The sequence below is a fragment of the Podarcis muralis genome, chromosome 1 (genome assembly GCF_964188315.1).
Source record: "Podarcis muralis chromosome 1, rPodMur119.hap1.1, whole genome shotgun sequence".
NCBI lineage: Eukaryota > Metazoa > Chordata > Lepidosauria > Squamata > Lacertidae > Podarcis > Podarcis muralis.
In genome coordinates, this window is record NC_135655.1 from 77,797,125 (window position 1) to 77,823,160 (window position 26,036).

At 40.5% G+C, this 26,036-nt stretch overlaps 1 protein-coding gene across 1 annotated transcript in view; it reads left to right on the forward strand.

Annotated features, from left to right (window-relative positions):
* Window positions 1-26,036, forward strand: part of LRP5 (LDL receptor related protein 5) — a 118,233-nt gene that overhangs the window by 76,076 nt on the left and 16,121 nt on the right. Inside the window, exons 8-17 of the mRNA XM_028735812.2 lie at window positions 7,926-8,142; window positions 10,535-10,824; window positions 11,259-11,485; window positions 12,859-13,043; window positions 14,159-14,482; window positions 16,003-16,205; window positions 19,303-19,514; window positions 19,981-20,171; window positions 24,189-24,398; window positions 25,764-25,889. Coding sequence (XP_028591645.2) covers window positions 7,926-8,142; window positions 10,535-10,824; window positions 11,259-11,485; window positions 12,859-13,043; window positions 14,159-14,482; window positions 16,003-16,205; window positions 19,303-19,514; window positions 19,981-20,171; window positions 24,189-24,398; window positions 25,764-25,889 — 2,185 coding nt within the window. The remainder of the gene's footprint in view (window positions 1-7,925; window positions 8,143-10,534; window positions 10,825-11,258; window positions 11,486-12,858; window positions 13,044-14,158; window positions 14,483-16,002; window positions 16,206-19,302; window positions 19,515-19,980; window positions 20,172-24,188; window positions 24,399-25,763; window positions 25,890-26,036) is intronic.

The following is a 26,036-nucleotide window of genomic DNA, read 5'->3' on the forward strand; positions in this document are numbered from 1 at the left end:
ATGCTGAGCCAGGCAGGCAAATGGTCTGACATGGTATAAAGTGGCTTCCTATAATTATCTGAATGTTTCCCATCATAGTTATGATTCACAACAGAGGGCTTTATTTGTACTATTTTAAAGTTCTTTCTGATGTGTGTACCTTTGTCTGATCAACTAGTTCCAAGTAAGTCTTGGACACAGAATCATCTGTATTATTATTATTATTATTATTATTATTATTATTATTATTATTAGGTAAAGGGTAAAGGTACCCCTGCCCGTACGAGCCAGTCTTGACAGACTCTAGGGTTGTGCGCCCATCTCACTTAAGAGGCCGGGGGCCAGCGCTGTCCAGAGACACTTCCGGGTCACGTGGCCAGCATGACAAGCTGCATCTGGCGAGCCAGTGCAGCACACGGAAAAGCTGTTTACCTTCCCGCTAGTAAGCGGTCCCTATTTATCTACTTGCACCCGGGGGTGCTTTTGAACTGCTAGGTTGGCAGGTGCTGGGACCGAGCAACGGGAACGCACCCCGCCGCGGGGATTCGAACCGCCGACCTTTCGATCTGCAAGTCCTAGGCACTGAGGCTTTTACCCACAGCGCCACCCGCGTCCCATTATTATTATTATTTCATTCACTTTCTATAACAAACAAAAACAATCACCCCCCACCCCAGTTTAAAAGGCCATAGCTTGTCTAATTAACCAAAGGCCTGGGAGAAGAGGAATGTTTTTGCCTGGCATGTAAAGATATGTAAGAAAGATGCCAGGCGAGCCTCCCTGGGGAGAGCATTCCACTAGCAGGGAGCCACCAGAGAAAAGGCCCGTTCTTGTGTTGCCACCCTCTGGATTTCTCTTGGAGGGGGCACACAAAGAAGGGCCTCAGATGATCATCGCAGGGCCTGGGTTGGTTCAGTCCTTGAGGTATGCTTTCCTAACTACAGAATAGATAGAGGATGACTGGCTTGCTTGGCTAGATGAGTTGGAATGAGACTGAGGGAGGACTAAGGCTTGAATGATTAAGCTGCATGAGCATTTAATTTTCTTTTCCATTATAATGGATCATTGTATTGCTTTGGAAATACCTTTAAAGCAATGGGTTAAATTTTACAACTGGCAAGTGCGGAAGACATTCCTGCTGTAGCTTACTGCACTTCCCATAAGTTGTTCCTAAGGCCCAAGGGATCCTCCAAAACAATATTTGAACTGGTGACTTGCCCCCTTGTGTAAGCAGATGTATATTTTCTTTCTTGGAAAGCGCACCATTAGAGCCAAGCTCATTTAAAAAAAAACTAAATTAAATCTTCTCTTGAATGGATACACAAACATATGTGTATATCTACAGGTGTGATCTTACGATATTCATTACATAGGTTAAAACACAAATGGATGCTTCCATATTTATGAGCTGTAGGCCTCGAGTTTAAATGAGGCCATTACTTAATATCTCTCCAAATTTTTGGCAAACAGAATTGTACATGTGTAGCTATCGGCAATGAAAGTCCCTGATGCGTATTCATTCAAGGTGGGGAGAGTAACATGCATTGATCTTTAATTAGTCAACGGAGCACAGTTTGCAGAATCTTGTTAGGTATTAATAGACGCTTGCGTTGCCTGGGGGTAGGGGAAAAAATGGGATGCGTAATTGAGCCTATCTCTAATCATTCCTTATGTCATGAAATTCCAGCCAGACACAATCAGTGTGCCTTGCTTTGGTTTTGTCAGTGGGAGCCTTAGAGAGTGTTTGTGTGCAAAATCCGCTTTTAACTTGCTATGCTCTTGTTTTGTAATGCAGGGGAAACACTACTTAGGGACAGGTATTTGCTTTCTAAAAAACGTTATCATCCTTATTGATGAGACAGTGAAGGAAGGCAGCTACCAGAGAAGGGTGTTGGTATACATCTGTTAAGTTACAGTTGTCTTGGACATGACATAGCAGCTACTAATCCATGCTACCCATTGTCTTGCCTGATGCTTGGCTTTGGGAGTTTATGAAAACAGAAAGCCACGTGTGTTTGGTAGACTTCCATATTTCACGGTGAATTTACACTCTGGGTTCCCTGCCTTCCAGAACGAGTAAAAGAAATTGGTATAGGTTGGACACCCGAAAAAAACTATTTGAGGAGCAAAGAAAGATATACAATGAATTATTGGTGCAATGGAAGATCTGAAATTATAGAGTTTAATTGAACCATGTCTGAATTGAGGCTATTACTCAGTTCAGGTAAAACAAAACACTTCTTAGTTTCATGGTTTAAATAGTGTAAATATTTGAGTGTCTTTGAACATGCACATGAAGAATTATATATGCATTAGGTAAGGAATGTCTTTCAAAACTACCACTATTGGGAAAATAGAGGCTATTGTCCCCCTTTTTTGAAAAAAAAGCACACACCTACTTTAGTCGGGATTGCTCTCCCAGTGTTCATAATAAGCATGACACTGCACGCCTTCTAAAAATGGAAAGGATGCAAGAGTACGTTGCACCCCCCCCCCCCTGAAAAAGCCCAAAGCTCACTCTTGATTTAACCTGAAGTAGAATCACAGGGGTGATGTGATGTCTCAACATGCCCTTGGTTTGTATTGAAAAGCTATATTTTGAATGCAACGTGTCACAACTTCAGTCAAAGAGCTCATTGTAGCATAGAAGCTTCCATTATCTTTCCCTTTTACTGGGCAGCTGCTCTCTTTTTTCTAATCACATTTGGCTTTATTAAAATGTTTTGCATGGCTTTAGCATGGATCAGACTAATGACACCTAGGAGGGAGCAAAAGGAATCCTAAGAAGCAGAAAGGCTGACCTGCATCAAACCCAAAGGTGCATGTGAAAATGGTGACCCATTAATAGTGTAGACTAGGGCAGTGTTTCCCAAACGTTTTTGGGCAACGGCACACCTGTTTACCGGAAAAAAATCTCGCGGCACACCACCATTAAAGCCCCGCCCCCGTGACGTCATTCGGGGAGCCGGCGGCCCGGGCCTGAGCTGGAAGGAGAGGCGGTGCTTTTCGGCACAAGGCAATCGGCCTGGAATTGTTTCCCGCGCGCTGCGAAAGGGAACAGCTGCGGTCGCGCGAACCCTCCGGCGCTGGGAGGGGAAAGGGCGGAGTCGCAGAGCACCAGCTGGCCGAGCGGTTGCGCGCAGCGTTGCGCTTTTGGAGAGCGTGCGGCTGCTGCTAGGGGATCCGGGGACGTGAGCAGGCCTGGCCCGACCCGGGTTGAAGGAGGACAAGCCGGCAGCGCGCCAAGTGAGTTCGGTTGCGCACGACGGCCCCCGCTCCCCCCACCCCCGCCGGATCCTCGCCGCCGCCGCCTCTCGCCCGCCTCCCTCCCACGGCACACCACCCGATGTCTCACGGCACAGTAGTGTGCCGCGGAACACCGGTTGGGAAACACTGGACTAGGGCATGACTTTTGAAATTAACAGGTAGAAGATATCCAAAATGTGGCCTATTGTTTATTTGTCTTTAGTTGCTAGCTAGACTGAGGCAAGCATATTTATTAGTCCTTTATTGGAATAGATATTGAATCATTTTGTTTATATTTTTGCAAAATTTATTTGCAGCCTGCCATATTAGACCTCAGAAATATACAGCAAACCCAGTCCAGAGAAATACCTGGTTGGTGGATGTTGTTTCTCTCTCTTCCCTCCCCAACCCCATTTCTTTCATTCATTTTTGCCTCATACTTTCTCCTTAGAGGAACATTGGGGCTCTTTGAATAAGCAAATTGATATGCTGTTAAATGCATTTGGTAACTTGCACCAAATTATAAAGGAGAAAAAGCAGCATATATGAATCATTGTTAGTCATATGAAACTTCTCTTGCTTTTTTTTTTTTAACCTGAGTTGCGCTATAATTTATGGGTGCTGACCCATACTTGTGAACGCAGTAGTTTAACAGAACTGGGATTTATGGTCATTGCAGGTCTAGGCGAACAACTCAAGTTTCCGATTGTGTCACAAGAACATATAGCTAATCTGCAGTGCTAACAAGTAGGAGAGCAAATGTAGCATCTTTAGAGGCAGAAATTCTGCATGTGTCTGGATAGACATGGTGCACAATGCACTTAAATTATCTTCTTTCTTTGGAGTTATATTCTTTTCTGAGTGTAAATTGGAATCTCAGCCAACAATAAAACAGAACAAGACTAAGCAATGAAGGAATGGAATGTATTTCAGCCTTGGTGCGAAGTCAGAATCACATTCGTTTGTAAAATAAAACGTGTGAATAAGCTGTGGACATTGGCTTCATTATAACTTTCCAGGATTGTTCCATTCTATTGAGCAGCTCTCCCCTTTCGATTTTTGCTGGGAAGTCCATTGAGCCTTTAGAAGGAATAATTGTCTTTAGGTTGTGATCTTTCATGGGTTGTCCTTAAAAAAAAAAAAAAAGCTGTTTGCTAGACAAAAAGATAATACATAACTGTTGTGCAGCCAATCCTAAGACTACATCATGCTTGCAAGCGTGACCCTTGGGTGATGCAGAGAAAAGCTAAGCCACACATCACTGAACATGTTGTAGATATTAAAATAGTTTGACAGAGGGAAAACCTCTATTATAAATTGGGGTTTGATTTGGAGAAGTCTCCGGTGTTGGATCTCATTTGGAATATCTGAGAAGCCAGTCCTAAAAGAATTGCAGCTTAGTTTAAGGGTGTGTTTAAGTTGCGGCAGACTAAGTGCGCCTCACTTGTCAAAAATTTTAGTGAAGCTTTCTGTGTTGTTAAAGGTTTCCCTTCAACTAATTATCTCATGCAAAAGGAAGTGTGCATAGTAGATATTTGTTATGGTTATGGTTGCAGCTTATTAGCATAATTACACAGAAACGGGGATTGAAGTTTCTTGTTTTATAACAATGTTGTGGTTCACAGTTGCCATCACAGCTGGTGAATTATCTGTTCACAATGCATTCCATATGTGCTGGAGACCACATTGAGTAGGAATTTACAGGGCACAAGAGAGGAGTGTAAATAGTGGGGTAGATATGCTACTCTCTCCCCCCTCCCCTCCATCCTGAGAATCCATATATGAAAGGCTTGGTAGAACAATGGGGGGTCATACTTTGTGTTTGAACTTCAAATGAACATTCAAATGCAATTTAATTTTGGCCAAGGGGCCTGAGCATTGGCAGGAGCAGTTGGCTGAACTGCAGATAAATATCAAACTTTATCATAGAGTGCCTATAGGGTATGAGTGTGTCCATAAGAACCCTGCTTCTGATACTGCCTAGATAGTGCAGCAGGGAGGTTGTAAGGAGAGAGTTACCGCTGGGTCTAATAGTAGCATGGACTTGTTCAGGTTCACAACCCACTTGTGGAGGCTGTGCTGTGGCATTTCGTAAGCACCTTGTTTATGTGGCATTTGAAAACCTGACAGTTTTGCAGATTTACATTCAATAAGTTTACTTCCCCAAAAGATACTCCAGACTAGCTGACTACAGCTGGGGTTCTGCATTATTTAATCCACAGATATAATTGGAGGATGAAAAATCTAACACTCCACCTCATTTGGTGGGACCAGCCTTCCTCAGCCTAGTGCCCTCCAGGTGTTTGAGAGCACACCTCTTATTTGCTTTAGCCAGCAAGAACGAAGGGAGTCTAAAGTATCTGAAGGGCACCAGATTGGGGAAGGCTGCTATAAATCAGCGTGACCTTGCAGCAAATGATTGTGCCACTGCAATTGATGGAACTTGTTTGAGTAAATTTGGTAAGGTTTGCAAGGTTCTATTTTAAGGGCAACTTAAAAATCCAAAGTGTTTTAAAACAGTAGATTGCACTTTCGGAAAGAGTTGTAATTCATGTCTGAACTAACTTCTTGATTTCAAGGCAATTTTTGCAATGTGGATTACATTAGGATCATATGCTTGAACACAGTAAGCATAAAAACAGTAGATTTGGGATGTAAATTAACACCACCATTCAAAATAAGATTTTACCCACATGTCAAAGAAAGAGATTTGATGGCTAGAAAAAAGCAAAACCTTCAAATGCTAGTTATATAAATCAAATTCAGTTTTATTCCAGGCAGAATCTGAAGCAGACAAAGGCCTTGTTCACACACAACGCTAAGCCAAACTATGGCTTAAAATCCTTAAAGTAAAAGAGTAAATGTCTTGGTGGATAGTTAGAAAAGCATCAACAATTTGCTCCCTCTCTGCTCTTGCTGCCATGCTACTGGAAGCTAAACCATGGTTTGGCTTATTGTTGCATGTGAACCAGAACTCATGGTTTGCCTCACACAAACCATGAGCTGTGACCAAAGTTTATTCTTGGCCTATTGCTTGTAGGTGACAAACCATGAGCCCAGGTTTTCACATAATGCTAAGCTAAACCATGGTTTCGATCCTGGTAGCATAGCAGGATGCTGGGGGTGGGGTGGGTGGGAGAGAGCAAACACTGTTAATTATCTAACTGCACCAGCATGCTCGCTCATTAATGCCTTGTGTTACATACAGACGAGGCCACAGAAATATCTTTGGCTGCCCCACTCAGTGATGGGCGGTTTACAATATGAAAACCCAATAATACAAAACATAGTAACAAACTATAGCTCCTCCCCTCACTTGTCATCACTAGCTGTAAATTGCTGGATATAAACAATTATTATGCAGGGATTTTGTTTAGGCATAGATGTACATAGTGATTGATTTTGAAACATGAGGCATAATGCTTCAACAGTAAACATGAACCAAAGAATGCTAAGATTAAAGAGGAGTTTTGCATACCTTAAGAACTTCCAGGTAATTGGTTCAAAGTGTGGCCTGAAGGCACATGAGACCGCCACCTTGCTGAAGGCGAGCAGGTCAGTGCCTGGAAGGGGAACCACCTGGAAACCACATGCATATCGCCTTGGATTGCATGATTGAAGAAATGTGGAAAGCGTAAGAAAACAAATACATTGGTACCTCAGGTTAAGTACTTAATTCGTTCCAGAGGTCCGTTCTTAACCTGAAACTGTTCTTAACCTGAAGCACCACTTTAGCTAATGGGGCCTCCTACTGCTGCTGCGCTGCCGGAGCACGATTTCTGTTCTCATCCTGAAGCAAAGTTCTTAACCCGAGGTACTATTTCTGGGTTAGCAGAGTTTGTAACCTGAAGCGTATGTAACCTGAAGCGTATATAACCCGAGGTACCACGGTAAATAAAAGGCCTGGTTTAGTGATGACACTAAATCATGGTTTGTTTAGCTTGACAGTGGTTCATCAGAACCTGACTCACTAGGCTCACTAACTGGAGGATCATAAATGATGGTTTGAAGCTGGCTTGTGAATCTCTGCTTATACTGTTGCTGTTCGTTATATCAAAATCTGATACCCTTAAAAAACAACAACTCCTAGTTGAGTTTCATCACTGCCCACCTGTCTACAGAGACACAATGTAAAAGCAGTTCAAAAGCAAAACTGTTCATGCGGCTAAAAGGCTGCCTTGTGACTTCTCCTATGTTTCTGTCCCTTGTCACTGCCTGGCAACAGGCTCCTTTCCTTGCTCACCCCTTCACTGACAAGGTCTTCCTCTCCAGGCCAGCTGCCTAGAGCTCCAGCAGCGTTGCAAGAGGGAAACTGTCAAAGAGACAATGTGCTGTTTTACCCATTATCTCACAAGGGATATGTTAAAAGCTCTGCCAACAGTTATACAGATGCAGTCCCAGAGTTTGACCTAAAGGCCTCCGTCAGCCATTCTCACTTGCTTCTGCTGACACCTGTTTGTTCTGCTGCTTGCTCACCTGTTAAGTTTTTGCAATGAAAACTACAAGCTTTGGGAAAACAGAAAGGCAGTTCCCTTCTTGACCTATTTGTATGGCTCCAAGAGGAATTCAACTGACTGCCACTAAAAGCACAAAAGCTGGACTGGATAGACCTTGGTCTGATCCCACAAGGCAATTCTTATTAAGGAGTGATCAAAGAATTATTGTAGTTGGACTGTTTATATATTCTCATGCTTTTTCAGGTAATAAACGTGGATGGAACCATGAGAAAAACTCTCATAGAAGATAAACTTCCACATATATTTGGATTTACTTTGCTGGGTGACTACATCTACTGGACAGACTGGCAGAGGCGGAGCATTGAAAGAGTTCACAAAATAAGGGCAAGTAGGGACATAATCATCGATCAGTTGCCAGACCTGATGGGCCTTAAAGCGGCAAGTGTCACTAAAGCTGTTGGTAAGTGAAGACAACGTACAGTTGATTTGTGCTGGGTTCCATAATAATAACTTTTGCAGTAAAAGCAATAGTCAGTTTATTAATGTGTTAAGTAGGAAGACAAACTTGCATTGGTCGAATCCTGTGAGTTCCTTGTCTGATGGAAAAGGGGGTCTTGGGGAAGTCTCCTCTTTGTCCCAAGAGCTGTCAGATTTATGAGAATCATGCCTAACCCATCCCCTGCAGTGAGTTTGGGGATGAAGTGAGGGAGTGAGTACGCTTCTGGTCCCCATCAGTTTTGAGCCCATTGCAGGGGCTTTTACTTGGATGATGCAAAGCAAGTGGCAGGTATGTTCATCACCCAAATATGTTTCCTTGGCTGCCCAACAGCTTTCAGTTGTGTCCTATTTCCAAGCTGCCAGGAAATTTCCAGTCCTATTTCCAAGCTGCCATGTTTCACCCTTTTCTTGGTGGCAAAGGGGAAAATGCATGCATTATCATACCATTGGACCATGGCAGATCGAGGGCCTGGGAAGAGAGAACTGCTGATTAATTTTTGCTCCCTATATAATTTTTTGTGGCTGATATTGGGAGTTTCAAGCATTGATAGGCTCCCTTCAATCCTGCTCAACCCCACTTTTCAAACCTTATTGTCCATCCTCTCTACTAGCAAGTTATGCATAGATGATTGTGAAGGGAAGGAAGCTTCCTGCTCAGTCCATGACCAAAAAGCTTGTGTGGGCTGATCAATAAATCCCCCCACACTTTTCCATGTTTATATTTATGATGCAAAATAAGTAATTTGTCGTGCATCATTGCAAATGAGAAACAAGTGTGCTTTTTAGAGATGCACTGCATAGGCCACAAAGCATACCTACTTGTAATACCTTCCCATTTTAGGCTTAGTGGCAAAAGGCACACATCATTAGCAGCAGATTCTATTATGCTCTCTTGACCTATTTTTATGTCTAGAGAGGCTTTCAGTTTAATTATGATGTCTGAAAAGAGCGACCATTTGTTACCCTTCATGTCTGCAGATAGAAGGATCTATATTGCTCCTATGTGAAAGCCTGCCTCCTGTCTTTACTTATTAACTGAGTTCATGTTTCACCCTATTCTTGTACTTGTGAAGCTAGCATTTCCCCCCTTACTGGAGTCACTCTGCAGCTTCTTTATTCACTTCGTTATCCCCTCCACAAAGCCTAAGCCAAGCACTTACCCAGCTTCCTATGTTGACATTTCCTTACAAGTCAGGGGCAGGGAACTGGATTTGGCCACTGGGTTGGATCCAGAGCTGGCCCACCCTCCATTTTTGACAGGTTGGCAGAGTATACTGTGGAGTCATATTTGCTGGCTGTAGGAAAGACAGTTTCCAAGCCTGGCCTTGTGATAATGCCACTTAACACTCTTGTCTCCAGGGTGCTCAGGATTTTCCAGTTGACCTGGAATCTGTTGCACTTCAAAAAGTGGATCAGTTTTGGTGTATGTAACTCAGCAATAATAATAATTTTGATACTAAATATAACAGTGGGCTACTGGGGAAGGTGTATGAGGGATCTATTTTGCCAAAGTAGTAAAAGACCTTTAGTGATGAGGGCTACATGGAAACTGGAGCATATTTGCCATCTGTATTGGAAGCTGAAATTGGTCAAACATAGAATTGTAGAGTTGGAGGGGACCGGGAATATTTTGCCCACAACCCTGAGTCTCATGCTCTTCCAACTGAGCTATCCTAGGAATGATGTGGGGCATTTCACTGACCTTTCTGTACACAGTCAAATGTTTGCATCATGTCAGGGTAAGACAGGAACATCAATTCAGAATAACATAGTAAGCATTTATATTGGGGGGGGCCGGTATTTTCATAGCCAGAAGTGCTACACATCTGGCTTTGGTAATCCATACATCAGCCCTGTAATGTAGGTTAGTACTGTTCCAATGTTTTGAGTGGAGGCTTGCCTAAGGCCACCTAGTTATTTCATGGTTTCATGACAGGTGAACATTTCAACTAGCTCTCTAATAGGAACGAATAAACAAGTGGGGAACGATCCTTTAAGCAGCTTTCTTCAGACAGACTCCTCCTAAGAGGTCATTTTGGGCACATGAGGCAGTTTTCAACTAACTGGGCTAGTGCAAGTATTTGCACCAGCCCGGGAGGATTTTATCCTTCAACTCCCCCCATGTCATGCCCATACCTGCTTTAGAGGGTTTGGGGACACTCCCCAAGAGTAGATTTAGGGGGGCACATGGGGTAGAGGATGGGGAGAACATTCTGTTGCACAAGGAGAAACTTTTGAGCTTTCCTCCCATCTCCTTCTTCCCTTCCCTCCCTCCCGAATGTCTATAGCCATGGGGTACATGACATTCTATCTTAGCCAAGTTTTCTTCTTCAAAGAACTGTTTTCCTTTCCAGGAACAAATCCATGTGCCGAGAACAATGGAGGCTGCAGCCACCTGTGTTTCTTCACCCCTCAGGAGTGCAGATGTGCCTGTCCCATTGGACTGGAGCTGCTGAGTGACATGAAGACCTGCATCATTCCAGAAGCCTTTCTTGTTTTCACCAGCAGAGCAGCCATTCATAGGATTTCTCTTGAAACAAACAATAACGACGTAGCCATTCCTCTTACTGGTGTCAAGGAAGCCTCTGCGCTAGACTTTGATGTGTCTGACAACAGAATCTATTGGACAGATATTAGTTTGAAGGTACTCATGGCATCCGAATATAACAGATCGTTTTGTATGCAGCTAGTTTCAGTACACTTCCTCCACAACACTAGTCCGATAATAAATAAATTTGTCCTGTAGGTCTTACAAAATATAACACTTGGGTGAATGTAATGAAAAGCAATAAAAAAAAATTAAGGACTCTAGCGTGAGCTTAATAAATCTGTTTGATGTATATGTGGAAATCAGGAAGTGTAAATAGTTTGTAAATTGTGTTACAAGAACATGCATATGAGCATAAATATTCCGATAATGTCTCTAAAATACTTGTGGGGTTGTTTTTTTGCTTTGGTGCCATGAATTTTTTTTAATACATATTTTTCTTTTCACTAATAACTTTAGTAAGTGAGATATTACTTAATTTAATTTGTGTTCCTGAATGCTTGTAATATTTCAACAAAATTGTTTTGTAGACAATAAGCCGAGCTTTCATGAATGGAAGTGCAATTGAGCATGTGATTGAGTTTGGCTTGGATTACCCTGAAGGAATGGCTGTAGACTGGATGGGGAAGAACCTTTATTGGGCAGATACCGGGACCAATAGAATTGAAGTGGCACGGTTGGATGGGCTGTACCGACAAGTTCTGGTGTGGAAGGATTTGGACAACCCAAGGTCGTTAGCTCTTGATCCATCTAAAGGGTAAGGAAGCTTTATCCTCCCCCCACCCCCATCATAGTAACAGTAATAGGCAATGCTATACTATACACGTTGAGGTTAGGGGCCAAAGCTAATACACATGTCTTGTCAATTCAAATAGTTTGTTATAATATGGCAACTATTAGGTTGTGGTTCCTGTCTGACTATTTGGAGTCTTTCAGACAAGCTGGTATTATCAAGGAGTTGGAAATTGCTCCTTGAAGATGTCCCTAAGATTATGAAATGGTCTCAAAAACATTATCCTTAATTTTTTTTCTTGGCTTGTGAAGATGTTGTCCATCTGCCTTCCAGTTAAGTGTCTCACTGATATCTTAAGTCTCATCCCATGATGGCTATACTTTCCCTCGATGGTTGGAAGCAGTATGCTTCTGAAAACCAGTTGGTGGAATCATTGGAGAGAGTGCTGTGATGTTTAGGTTCTGCTTGTCGGCTTCTCATGGGTATCTGGTTGGCGGCTGTGAAAACAGGATGCTGGAGTAGATGGGCCACTGGCCTGTTCCATCAGACTCTTCTTAGGTTCTCATGTTCCTGTTTTTTTCTTTAGGCTTAAAGACTTATTTAAAATGAAAGGGAGAATTTTCCATTCCAACAGGATGCACAAAATGGTTTTGACAGCTACACAGCCCCTGGCCAACCATAGACTTCTCCCACAACCTCCCATCTTCCTGCTCCAGAATAATCCCAGAGAGAATAATTTATGAAAAGAGTACCAATACTAAATGTAGTGTTGGTTTTCTTATGCAGACTGCTTTAACAGTTCTTCATGGAAGTAAAAAGCAGGTTACAAAATGTTATCATATCATAAATAAACAGAAATTTCTGAACAGAAAAAGTTATGAAGGAAGATCTAAAGAATCGCAAGGAAAATCAATTTGGTTGGGTTGGGTTGACTTCTACTTATATAGTCAGAAGAATGCTGGTCCTTTATGGCTCTAGACTTAAGGGTGTAAAATACACAAGGGGACATCCAGTTGCTTCCAAACTCTCGAGTTCTCTAGAAATCAATGCTCCTACACAAATGCTCCCACACAAATGTTGGTTCTGTAAAACGTCGTTGGGATTATTGTGATAACCAGTGTCTATACTAAATGCTATTTCGTATACTCAAGCTGATAGGAATCTTCAAATTTCTGAAATACTCATTGAAACAGAATATGTATTGTCCAAGTGTTCAGCATAGTTCAGTTAATATTGTTAATCATTAGTTAATAAGCACCTAAAATCAGTTATTACAAAACTCACAATACATTGTGTTGTTTTCTTTTTAAATGTCTGGAAGTAAACAAAGGTCTAGGTACATTGTCTTGATATGGCTTAAGCAGCTAATTATTGTTTGTTCTGATTTTTAATTGCAGGTACATGTATTGGACAGAGTGGGGTGGCAAACCAAAGATTGTTCGGGCATACATGGATGGTACAAACAGCATCACTCTTGTGGATAAAGTGGGCCGTGCCAACGATCTCACTATTGATTATGAAGATCAAAGACTCTATTGGACTGACCTCGACACAAGCATGATCGAATCATCAAATATGCTTGGTAGTGTGCCTCTACTTGGAAAATATCAGATGTGATGTACAGAAAAGTTTCTATATAAATTAGGTGGCAGAATTCTCTTAAACCAGGAATTGCACAAATTCAGTCCAAGAGTTCCAGGCTTCAGCTTTAATTTTTATATGTGTCTTCGTTAGTTTTAATATCAACATTTAATGAGATACTCAGTTCAACAAACTGAAGAAAACATGCTACGTATAAAAACTATTCTGATTTGCTAAACTGGGCAATGGCAGTATCATTCACTTCCTTGTAAACGCTCTTGTAAGCTTTATGTGAATTTATAATTTGGTGTAAAACTTAATTTGGAGGTATATATGAGCATATTTAAAATTCTTAAATATTCTTTGTATTTTAAGATATATTTTTTAAAAAACCACTAAAATATTTGAAAGCATTGGCCTGTGAAATGAAAGAAAAATCTGAAGCAACTGTAGCTTCAGTCAGTCAGATTTTATAGTTCTTAGCAGCTCTTCTTAACAGTTCTTACAATATAAATCATACAAAAACCAAGAGTATGTTAAACAATCAAAGAAGTAGCTCCTTTGATACATTCACTGCCCATCCTCAGAATAGCATTTGCAGCAAAATATAGGCGTAATCGGGTGCAGGGAGAGGGGTTTGCCTGAAAATAGGCTTTTCCATTAAGTGAAGCTGAGCTAGTAGATCCCAAATGGTTTTATTTATGTGTTTTTGTGTGTGTGTGTGTGAGAGAGAGAGAGAGAGAGGGAGAGAGGGAGAGAGAGACTGAGATCGAGACCAAAGCACTCATTGGGAATGTTCAAGAATAAATACTGTTCTTGAGTTCCAAACCTAGTTCAGTCCTTTCCCCCCAAAGTGCAATATTGTGCAGGTTTTCCTGGGCTGGGGGATTGGGAATTCTAGAGCGGCCGTGATGGGCAACCTGCCGTCATGGTAATTAAAAGGTCATTGGTGATCATTTAAAATCCTTGTGGCATCCAAATTAGACACGGTATGTTTTGAAAGCAAAAAAAGAGAAAAAGTTAAAATCTATCTCCCGCAATTAATCTTTTATCATTTGGCTACCTAATTCTCATTTTTTTAACATTTATTAACAACATATGTTCATGTTTCCTCAGGACAAGAGAGGGAAATAATAGCTGATGATCTACCTCATCCCTTTGGCCTAACTCAGTACAGTGACTTCATCTACTGGACAGATTGGAACCTTCACAGCATAGAAAGAGCGGACAAGACAAATGGGAGAAACCGGACACTAATTCAGGGACGTCTGGATTTTGTGATGGATATATTGGTTTTCCATTCATCGCGGCAAGATGGCTTCAACGACTGTGTACAAAACAATGGACACTGTGGGCAGCTGTGCCTGGCTGTACCCAATGGCTATACTTGTGGCTGTGCATCTCACTACACGTTGGATCCCAACAGCCGGAACTGCAGTTGTATGTGTTTACCTTTTTCTGCAGTTGTATAAATACTTGCAACTATTTTCTCATAGCAAGCCCTTGGTTCACATGCATGCCTTCATTGTACATGTTGGGTGTGTGTGTGTGTGTGTGTGTGTGTGTGTGTATTTAAGTGTTTCTGTACTACTTTTGGGATTGCCAAAGTAATTTCTCCTCAGAACCCCGCCCCCTTTTACTAAAAAAAAAACCTTTTTTTGCAACACATGTAATGCTGAATGTGCACAAGTTAAATGTGAATAAGTTGCATGCTTACCATATAACACACATACATATTCTATCGAAATACATAATGTAAATGCATGTGGGAGAGAAAGAGTTGGAACTTTGGGAGGGATCCACAAGTGATGCTGCCAGAAGCATCTGGAGAACATCCCACCCTTGGAGGTTGTACTTCTCTCTCTTTCTCTGTTCTAGCCCACCCCACTAAACAGAGTCTTGGCTCAAGTGCGTGCAGGACAAAGCAAGAAAGATCCTAAGAAAGAATTTGGAAAGGAAAAGCTAGCTAGAGGAAGAAACCACTTATTTCCTGCTGTAGGGCAGGCTGGGCAGACTCATTAACTTCCTTCCAGCACCACAGAGCCTGCATGCCTGATCAGGGGTGGTTCTTCATCCTCCATCAATCATGAAGTGCTAATTCTTCCCCTTGAATTAGCGCTAGTCCCAGCAGTCTCATGATGTTGCTCCTTCCCAAGTTGAATGATGGGTGGGTGGAGCAGCACAAAAGAAATTAGTGGCTTTAATTTACCTTTACTCCAACCCATAAGTACTTGCATACAGCAACCAACTGGATGATTATGGCTGTTGGTGAGGGTCTATATGCATACTCCCCCAATGTATGCTTGGTTAGCAGTCCCCCCCCCCATCCCCAAATTCAAAAAGATTGTGAATGGTTGTTTCAAACTTTTCTAGAGTCATATCCACTTGAAGGACTATGCATTTATTTTGTTTTGTTTTGTTTGTGATAGAGAGTAGGCTGGTTGGTTCTCTGGGGTTTGGAGCTGATCTATTTAAGACACTGAAACCAATTATATTGTAACATAGTTCCCTGAAACAGACTGTAAAGTCTTATGACTTAATCGCAGCTGTTGTGCATTTCAGAGGTTTCCAAAAACATAACTTTGAGATCTGCAATAACTTCAGCTTTACCTTTTGGAGGAAATGCACTATAGTGTGAAATAAAAAGTTTTGGGATTTCTTTTCTCTCTGTGAGCAGTGGCATAATAGTTAAGTTTCTAAAATAATCGTATTGTTGAATCATTTGCTCTTCTGCTATACTGATTGATAGTTATGTTCCAGTTGAAAATATGATTCTAAATTACTCTTTAACAGTCTTAAACTGTTAACTGTGCAAAAACAATAGTAAAACTTGCAAGCTGGAACATTGCTTCTTTCTATTTTTTGATATTTTCACAAATGCAGTTCTTGAGCCTTCCTGTTTTTGCCACGATCCTTGTATTTATAGATGATGATGTTAAATGTTCTCTTTGTTCTTTTAGCACCTAGCAGCTTCTTACTGTTTAGTCAGAAGACTGCAATAAGTCGAATGATACCAGATGACCAGCAGAGCCCAGACATCATCCTTCCTATCCATGGTCTAAGAAATGTCAAGGCTATTGATTATGATCCATTGGATAAATTTATCTATTGGGTAGACGGACGCCAGAATATTATTAAAAGAGCCAAAGATGATGGCACTCAGGTAAGTTTAAAATAACAACAACAACAACGGTATATGACTATCTGTTGGTATATGTTTTTGTAAAAATGTATCGCAGGTGAGACTTGTAATATGATGTTCTAGAGAATCTCCACGTTCTAAGAATAGGGCTCCTGTTTGGGGCTCAAAGCATTCTGGGAAAGGAATCTGTAGTGTTTCTGAGGCCTTGGAGTGGAGAGCCTTCACAGCACAAAATGCTCTCCCAGCATTCCTTCTCCTGCTGCAATAGAGGGCTGCCAGCCCCAAATCAGAGTGTTTCATAGTGAGGCAACACATAGTTATTGAAAAGTGAGGAGGAAAGCTGTCCTTTCTTTCCAATACATTCCTTTAATAGTTCTAAGAAGTGGGAAGAACCACCCGGTTGTAGTACCCCTCCCCTGATACTTAGTTTATGATGTCAGGAGCTTGAGCAGGCCAGTTCCCGCCCTCCCCCTGTTCTCCATTTTACTTGTGGTGGTGGTGGTTGTTCTTCAGCTGACACCCTGACATTCTGTGGTCTGCTTTACACATCACGCTTAGCCAAAAACAAGCCTCGGTTACAGCTTGTGGTTAGACTGGGGAGAGCTTAAGTGCGAGCCCAGGTTCGGATGGCTTAGCTTGGGTGCTGCAGCATAAGGGACCACAGAAGAGCAAAGCGGCTGTAAGCTTCTCTCCAGGAGTCCACATGCTTTCGCGGTCCTGCTAAGCCATAGTTTGGCTTAGCATGACATGCAAATCAGGCCTGTGTCTCACTTGCTATCAGCTTTAGACTTCATTGATAGACTCACACAGCCTGTCTGATTTTCTAGTTCTTTAGACCCTTTCTCCCTCTCTTCTGCTTAGCTGCCACCAAATGTCTGGAAGTCTAGAGGACCCTGTAAGGCAGTGATGGCCAAACTTGGCCCTCCAGCTGTTTGGGGACTACAACTCCCATCACCCCTTGCTAACAGGACCAGTGGTCAGGGATGATGGGAATTATAGTCCCAAAACAGCTGGAGGCCAAATCTGGCCATCACTGCTGTAAGGCCTTTTTAAAAATGTCATTTACTCCCCTTGAGAGTCCCTCAAGCATGTTGAAATAGCTGCCATATGTTTTTGGTGGCTCGTGTTTCAATTCCAAACTGACAAGCACACAATATTACATTTTGAGTTATATGTATATCATTTATACTTTTAGAACTTTTATCATTAATAAATATCAATCTTGGGCCTGATTCAGACTTGCTGACAAATCATGGGTTATTATTTTGAGCCCCATTCCCCTTTCAGCCACCCACCTCTTGCTTTACATGTTACAGGAGATGAGAAGTTTGCAATAAGACTCAGTTTTCCATTTTGTCTAAATACAGGAAACCATGGTTTGTATAACCAGGACAGTTTTCTGTATTTGATGAAATGCAAACTGAATAAAAGCTTCTCCACTTCTTCTGCACAAAGCATACAGGGGGAAAGTTGAAGGACAGTGCTTGTTCGTCCTTGTTCTCCAAACATCTTTAGACTGTCTGCCTGTGCCTCTCTTCTGTGTTAGCTACTGTCTCACAAACAAGGGTTCGTACCACCAACAACTAAATTTAAATCCTATGTGAAGCAAGTGGGGTGGGGGAAAGATTTTGTAGTGGTTTTTTTTAACAAACAAACAAACAAACAAACAAACCCTTCCACACTATTTCTAAATAGACTTAACAAGTGGAAGGAATGAAGATGGTACAGAATCCAGCTGTTGCCTCAGACCTTAGGATGCACAAGAAAACTATGAGGCTTCTGTCTCTTTCTGCCCCAGTCTTCCTTGTATCCACGCTGCTTAGGAGCTTCTGTGAGGCTTCAAATCTTTTGAAAGGCAGGACCCTCGTTAGCCTTAACCATAATTTAATATTGGTGCTAATATAATGCAGTAAGCATGGTTAAGGTAGACGGGGAGTTTTTTTCTAGGGAAGCAGGAGGAGAACATACATTTCTATGTTGGGTCTCAGTGTTATAACTGCATTTTTTATAACCCCCTCAGTATGGCACACCTTACACCCTCCACAGCTTACAGTGGGCAGAGTAATGTTGTCCCATGCTCCCTCCTCTTAAGTGGTAGATGACCTGTATTTCCAGTGTGTTTTACTCAAAGACCCCAGAAGATGTTGCAAAGAATTCCTATAAGCAGGTTGAGTTTAAAAAAGAAAAAAAAAAGTACCATGTAGGCTGATGTGATGAATTTTCCATAGCATTTTCTTTCCAGATAATGAATTATTGTTTGTAGTAAGGAGGGGCCTTATAGTGTCAGATCTGCTCTTTGAGGGATGCCTGCCAGGCGTTAATTGCTGAATGGCTTCCTATTAGTGGCCCTTCCTAGGTGCAAATTACATTGGAAGCTGCTTATTATGACACAGATTGTTGTACAGCATAGGCAAGAGTTTCAGTGTTTGAAGAAGTACCTCCTAGGGACATATGGGTATTAAAAAATTGTACTTTTAATTGTTTGGCTATTTTTGCTACTTCATACTCCAATTAATTCTGTTAATTAGCATTTTATGAACCTTAATGTTCATAATTGGATATTAACCTTCCATGGTTGTGGTTTTTTTTATTTTATTATATAATTGCAAGATTGTTTGCTTACACCAAAAAACTGTTTGGGTAATATTTGAGCCATGCTTGGACAACATAAATTAAACAACTCACATTGTTTATCATTAAGAAACAGATTGCAATTTAGTTCTAATACACAAATTCTATATTTCTCGTCCATTATCTGCTTCTGTTGTTCATGAAAGTTTGCTATGGTTAATTGATTAGGCATCAGATTTTTTAGAGGATTTTGATAAGAGGATTTTACTTTGAATAGCGGGTGGTGGGTACTCTCTTCAAAAGAGATATCCACTCATTTCTCTCATAGCTGGTAATACCTCATCTGTAAGAGGCTGCCTACTATAATGTATGAGTGAAGGGGGGAAAGAGCTATTATTTTTCCTTAAGCAACTTAGATTTCCTTTATTGTGTGAGTGCCCTTTTCATTAGACTGTCCTTACAGTATGCATTCCTTAAGTTTGTTATGTTTATATCTTTATTTCTCCCCATTTTATTCCTATTTTATGTCGTCGTCATCTTCTTGCAGCCTTTCACAGTCATGAGTACTCCCAACCAAAGCCAAAATCCAGAAAAGCAGCCACATGACCTGAGTATTGATATTTTCAGCCATACTTTGTACTGGACCTGTGAAGCCACAAATACGGTCAACGTCTACAGACTTAATGGGGAGCAGATTGGAGTTGTGCTACGGGGAGACCATGACAAGCCAAGGGCCATAGTAGTAAATGCTGAGCGAGGGTGAGAATCCTTTATTTTTGTAAGAATTAATAGATTGTCCAGATGATATGGCACTTTCTTACGTTTCATACATTCTGAAATGTATCCTGCCTTTTTTTTAAACTTTGGGTAACAGCTTGCATAGGGCTGCGTCAACAGGCCATACTGACAAGGATGTATTGCTGCAGGGTATTAAACCTTAGCCCCTGAAACGTTGTGTGTGGGAATCTCAGAAACATTCTAATTTAGCTTCATGCTTGTTTTAATTTGCAAACAAATTAATGTTAATGGGATTTCCTCTTTCTGTTCTTCTCCCCCAAAGTTACCGACCAATCAGTCTTGGAAGTTGAGCAGTAACGTCCTATTTCAGATGTAGACTTCTTAAATCTTCATGTCAGGGTCCATAGGAAGAATACCATGATATACTGTATCTTCCATTTAAGAAACTGTGCTAACTCTCTATGGCTGTTTTCCTACTTGTTGTCAGATATATGTATTTCACCAATATGCAAGAACGAGCCCCGAAAATTGAGCGTGCAGCCTTGGATGGAACAGAACGAGAGGTGCTCTTCACTACTGGCTTGCTCCGGCCTGTTGCCCTGGTGGTTGACAACAAACTGGGGAAGCTTTTTTGGGTAGATGCAGATCTCAAACGAATTGAAAGCTGTGATTTATCAGGTGTGTTTTGTTCCATTTAAATTATGTATAGTTTAAAGAATTTAGATCTCTTCCTTTTCGTTGCGGGGTTTTTTTATTTCCCTTCCTCTTGTAACCTTTCTAGTGAGCTGCAGAAATCATAAATAGGGTTTTTTGTCTAGGGTACTGATTTATCGTAATGTAATTCTGAGATGGTAATACAGATTCCTGTAATGGAAGCTTTCTGTTAATAGGTATGAAGTCTAATTTTCCCACCCTCATTCTTCCCCCTTGTTTGTCATTGTTTGCTGGGGTGGAATATCATCATAAAGCAGTTGTCCTTTCTGTCACTTGCACTTTTATTTCAAAATAAATTTCCATGATAAAAAAACCCTAAATTAGACTTTAAATGAATGCGGGCAAGAGAGTTTCCAGTAACAGTCTGGAACACGCCTGCTCACAAAACGAAAGCTTCATCTATACAGTATATATATAGTATAATACAAAGATGAAGTGAATGTTGTATTGGGCAGAGATTAGTAAGAAATATTTGGCACTTTTAACTGATACAGATATTGGCAAGGATTCAGCCATGAACTTGATATTGCTTGGATGTTAACTGTGACAATTTTTGGCAGCTTGACGTTCCTATTCTGCCTTATGTGTTCATCTGCAGAATTTCATTTTTCAGAGACTGAAGTATTAGGCTTGATCAAGCAATGTGTGCCTCACTTACAATGATACTTCTGGTATAAAATCCTTCCTCCGCCCTGTTACTTTAATGAAAAGAAGAAAGGGTATCTGGATAAAAGAGAATGCAATGTTTATTAAATAGGCAGTATGAGTCACATAAATGATTGTTTGATTTGGACATGATCACTTTTAATGCAACCCATAGTGCTTCTCTCCTATTTGTGCATAAATAAACACACTTGGTGCAAAGGACATGTTCCATATTGTCAGCACGGAATAAAATATTTTAGATTGGTTGCCAAGGGAAAATATGCACCTGGCAAGTTACCTTAAATTTTAATAATATATTGGATCCTAAGTTGTTGACTTAAGTTCACAGAAGGAAAGTTCCCTGTTTCTCCTTGCCCTCTGGAGCCAGCTGTGCCCTCTCAAAGCCCCCTGAGTAGTTGGGGGAGTGGGAATAAGGGGACTACTAACAGGAGGAGTGGATGGGAAACTTTTCCTTCATGTTCTTGTGTAAGTTAACTTGGTTCCTGAGGTAATCCAATATATATTAGTAGACTGCTCTGAAGATCATCTTCTCTATGCCAGTGTAGATGGATGAACCTCTTAAAAAATTATTTAATCCTACTATAGTGAAATTCAAAGAACAGCAGCTAAATCTACTATTATTTAACCTTTAGGCAAAGTTGACAGTTCATCTAGTTTTATCTACAGACATGTCTCTGTATCCCCTCCCTTGAAAAACATTCTGCTTCTCAGAACCCAGAGGTAGATTTAGGCCGGATGTAATAGCTATAATGATGTTTTACAAATAAGTCTATAAAATAGCTCAAAGTCTGTGAAATATCTCAATGTACAGGGTGTGTGTGTGTGGAGGGAGAGAGCTACACACAGACACTCCTTTTTTTCTTTCAATCAGGTTGAATTTATTAACTGTTATAAATCTGAGTAGTTAATTACTGTGTACATTAAATACTTGTAATATAATTTGTTTTGGCTTACTGGGGAAAAGAACTGATTGCTTGTTCAAATATAGCCAAATTTAACAGCCAGAATCCAAAGCGTCTACTGTTCCAATTCATCTTGCTTTTTGCTAGTATGGTTAACTGCTGCTCTCTTTCCATGTGGGGAGGGCTGTCAGACACCCAGGATCTACTTCTCTGACCAGTAAACACCATGTATTGGAATTTAAAAATACAGTCACTGCTAGATTATGTCAAGTTCTGCTCATAATCTGGCAGGTTCCACTCCACCCCACCCCATTGCACTGTGATTCAGTCTCTTGAGCTGGCATATTAAATTCTGGCCTTGGCCACAAAGCCATAAAGATCCTTGCTGATCACGCAGCCCATGCCAGGTGATCCGTATTATGTATGAAACATATGTAAGGAATGAGCACAAGCTCATTGAATAGCGGACCCCCTTGCTACATGGCAAACTGCTTTTGAAACTGTTGAAATTTTCAAAAAAAGATTGTGATCTGGCATGGGATAGGTCTGGTCTGCTTTTCTTTCTTTCTTTTAAGAAAACTAGTCACTGAGTGTACGTCAGGGAACTCTTTGGATCCCAGCCATTGGGTTTGAATGTCTGTATCCAACTCCTATAAGTACTAGATTTTCAGAGAAGTCATGCTTGGAAGTGCCTGAGAAACTACAAGGACTTGCTTGTGGGGCTTGTTGGTCCATCATTCTTACAGTGAAACTTGCCAAACAAATATAGCCTTTAAATGGATAACATGAAGATAATATTTTTATTGAGATTTGTTATGCATTTATTGTATATGTCAATAAGAATAAGTATCGTATACAGCCATCAATTTCATATGATAAACTTTGACAAAATGTTCTTGAAGAACTTGTGCATTTTTATTTTTATTTTTATTGGTAGCACTGTGTGTGTTACTTTTGTTTTTGGGCAATTGTTATTTATTTACTAGTAATGTGTGATTTTTTGAAAAAAAATCTTACCCCTCAGATGTTTTCCTTTATATAGTATAATTTGTATGCCACAAAGTACTCCTTTGCAGGGGGCTGGGAGAGTAAAACAAGAGTCTTTGTACAGTGTAATCTTCTGAATCAATTTAATACCAGCTGCAGTAAGAAGAAATGTTGCGTTTGCATGCATGGCTGAACTCTAGCAATTTTATTCAGTAAATTAGCAGAATTGTTTGCTCATTAGCATTTTGCAGTCTGCACCTACAATATTTTATTCTGTGACCATTATAAAAAAGTCAGTAGAAAAAGAGATTTTACACACTTAAGTTCTCACAAAGGTATTAGAGGTTATCAATTTAGAAATATTGGCACCAGGTACTCATAAATAATGTTTGGGGGGAGAAAAGATTATGCACACACTCAAAAATGGCTGGAATGTGGCTTTTCTGACATAATAGAAAAAATGCAGGTTGTTTCTTCTTAATAGTTGTGCATAAATTACAAATGCTTTTTTCTTTTTCTTTTTTGCAGTGGCATGTTTTTAAAACAGTTAAATAGGGTGCATTTATATTCCCTTGGACAGAGTCCAATCCTTTTGGAGACCAAAATTTAAATAAAGCGAATTGAGAGCCTATTATAATTAAGTGACTGTGTATAAATAATGCTACATATGCAGGGTGCCTATATAGATTTCATAATATATATTCAATGACCTGCTTAAATGACTTTAAGCTGCATTACTCAAATCCACGTGAGGCTGTGTTGCTCATATGAATTCATGGAACTGTAGCACACTTAGAGGCCATACTTGCACAAAGCACCCAGCACTTCCATAGCTGATACTGCTGATCACACCAGCTCTTACTTATGATTTACAGTTTTCCCCTGAGCCGTACATTCTGGCATATAATTGTGGCACCAGATATATGGGGTTAGCGTGTAAAAGTATGAAGCTTTAAAAAGCTATGCTCACATGGGAAGAAACATGTTTACATTGGCATGTACATTCAGATTGGTAAGAAATGAAATTGGCTGCTTGCTGCACACAAAGTGTGCGTGCGTGCATGCACATTCAAACATATTTGGAAAACTAGAAAAATAATTACTCTTTTATGTATAGTCTGCCCAAGTGACATTGCTTTCAAAAATGATCCAAAAGCCCTCTGACACAGGATATAATGGGGCACTCTTTTCTGCATTGAATGATAGTGGTTGGCCATTTTCTCCTCATTAGTCCTTTTGGTAGGCCCGTGTGTCTGTTGCATTCATTTTATCCAGATTGTTCTTGAACTTCATCACGTCCAATAATGGAGATGCTGAAAAATTGTTAAGCAAACATTAAGCAGTTAATAAAATTAGTTCAAAAAATTTCAGTAACTTTTTTTTTTTAAAAAAGCATGTCATCACAAAAGTAATATTTTACTTTCAGGAGCAAACCGTGTGACACTACAAGATGCCAACATTCTTCAGCCAATGGGACTGACAGTATTGGGAAATCATCTCTACTGGATTGACCGCCAGCAGCAGATGATAGAAAGAGCTGAGAAAACTAATGGGTACAAGAGGACAAGAATACAAGGTCGAATAGTTCATCTAACTGGCATTCATGCAGTTGAAGACGTCGACATGGAGGAATTTTGTAAGTTTATTACAGAGCTAGATACTTCAGATTTCTGCAGTGATACATTCTCCTTGATGCTTTAGACTTTTAAGCACAATATACATGGGCATCTTCCTTCTCAGCTCACTGACCAAGGCCATGAGGTCACTACTAATAGGATAGAACTTAAGCAGGTATTGTTGCTGTGTTCTAGTGTGCGATATTTTGATTATTTTAAGATATACCTAGGGAATATAGAAATTACTGTTAGAAAAATATGACCTATTTCTACCCTGAAGAAATTAGTTGGATACAGGTTAGTTTATGTACAATTAGTTGCAGATAAATACTGGGTTGTTGTTGTTTTTTTTGGGGGGGGGGGAGAAAGCACGAAGTAAAGGTCCAGATTTTCACTCTCTGGATCACAAGAGCTTTCTTGGTATCTCATAACGTTTACCAGTGTCTTAGATGCTCTGCATATGACAATAGCTGGCAGTTAAATCAACTTGTCCTGCATAAGAATTAATCGACCATCTTTTTCCTGTCTTATTTCACACCATCATTACCATGGCAGTGGCAAATACCTTTTGTAAATCTGAAAACAAATAAAAAAGGCTTGATTCCTTGTTAAGTGGCAAATTCACATTGCAAATGCATGTGATATATTTTAATGGCAAGCTTTGTGTATTCACTCACACTTGAAAAGAATATTGCCCTTGAGCACTGAGAAGCGCAGGTCTGTCCTTAAAAGCAAAACCTGTTACAGCAAACACTTTTAAGGGGTAAAACTTGTTTTTTTGGTGGTCAGTGATTTATGCAAGGGCATCACAAGTTCACATGTTAAATGTTGACTACCAAAAGCAATATAAGCATGGTGAACTACAGAATTTTCCACTTAGCTGCACCAGAAAGAAAGAGGTGGCATTACTACTATGACTACTACTACCAAAGAACAAAAAACCCCTTAAAACATAGATGTCATTGTTCAGTCCCTTAACACATAAATGCTATTGCTTGAAAATGGCACTAAACCTTGTGATAATGTTTAGTCCGTCCCCCGTCCGCCCCCCCCGATCTAGTCCTCCCCACACACAGAAACAAAAATAACATTTCAGGAGTATATTCTTTTATGTAAACCCTTTTGAGGGTTCCGCTCAAATAAATTAAAAAAATTATATATACATTTCAATTGATAAATAAAATTCTGATTGTGTAATTTGATGCAACATGATATTTGGACTTCAAACATCATATGTACTACTAGTAGTACCTAGTAGTAGTAGCAGTAGTAGTAGCAGCAGCAGCAGCAGTTTTACTTATTATCCACCCTTCCTCCTTGCCATAGTTGTCATTTAACAGTAGTAGCATAACTATTCTTTTTTCTTCTTTTTTTAATTTATAAAGCTGCACACCCCTGTTCCCGGGACAACGGTGGATGTTCACACATCTGCATAGCGAAAGGAGATGGAACGCCAAGGTGCTCCTGCCCAGTTCACCTGGTCCTTCTACAGAACCTCTTAACATGTGGAGGTAGGTGACCTAAGTGGAAGTTTTCTGTATGTGCTTTCCGCAGAACTTAAGAACTTCTTTAGATTTCAGTAGGCAAGCACATTTAGATGTCTTTGTTCTACAGGCTTTGTTTCTTTATGGGTGGAATTCCTATAAAGCTCATGCACA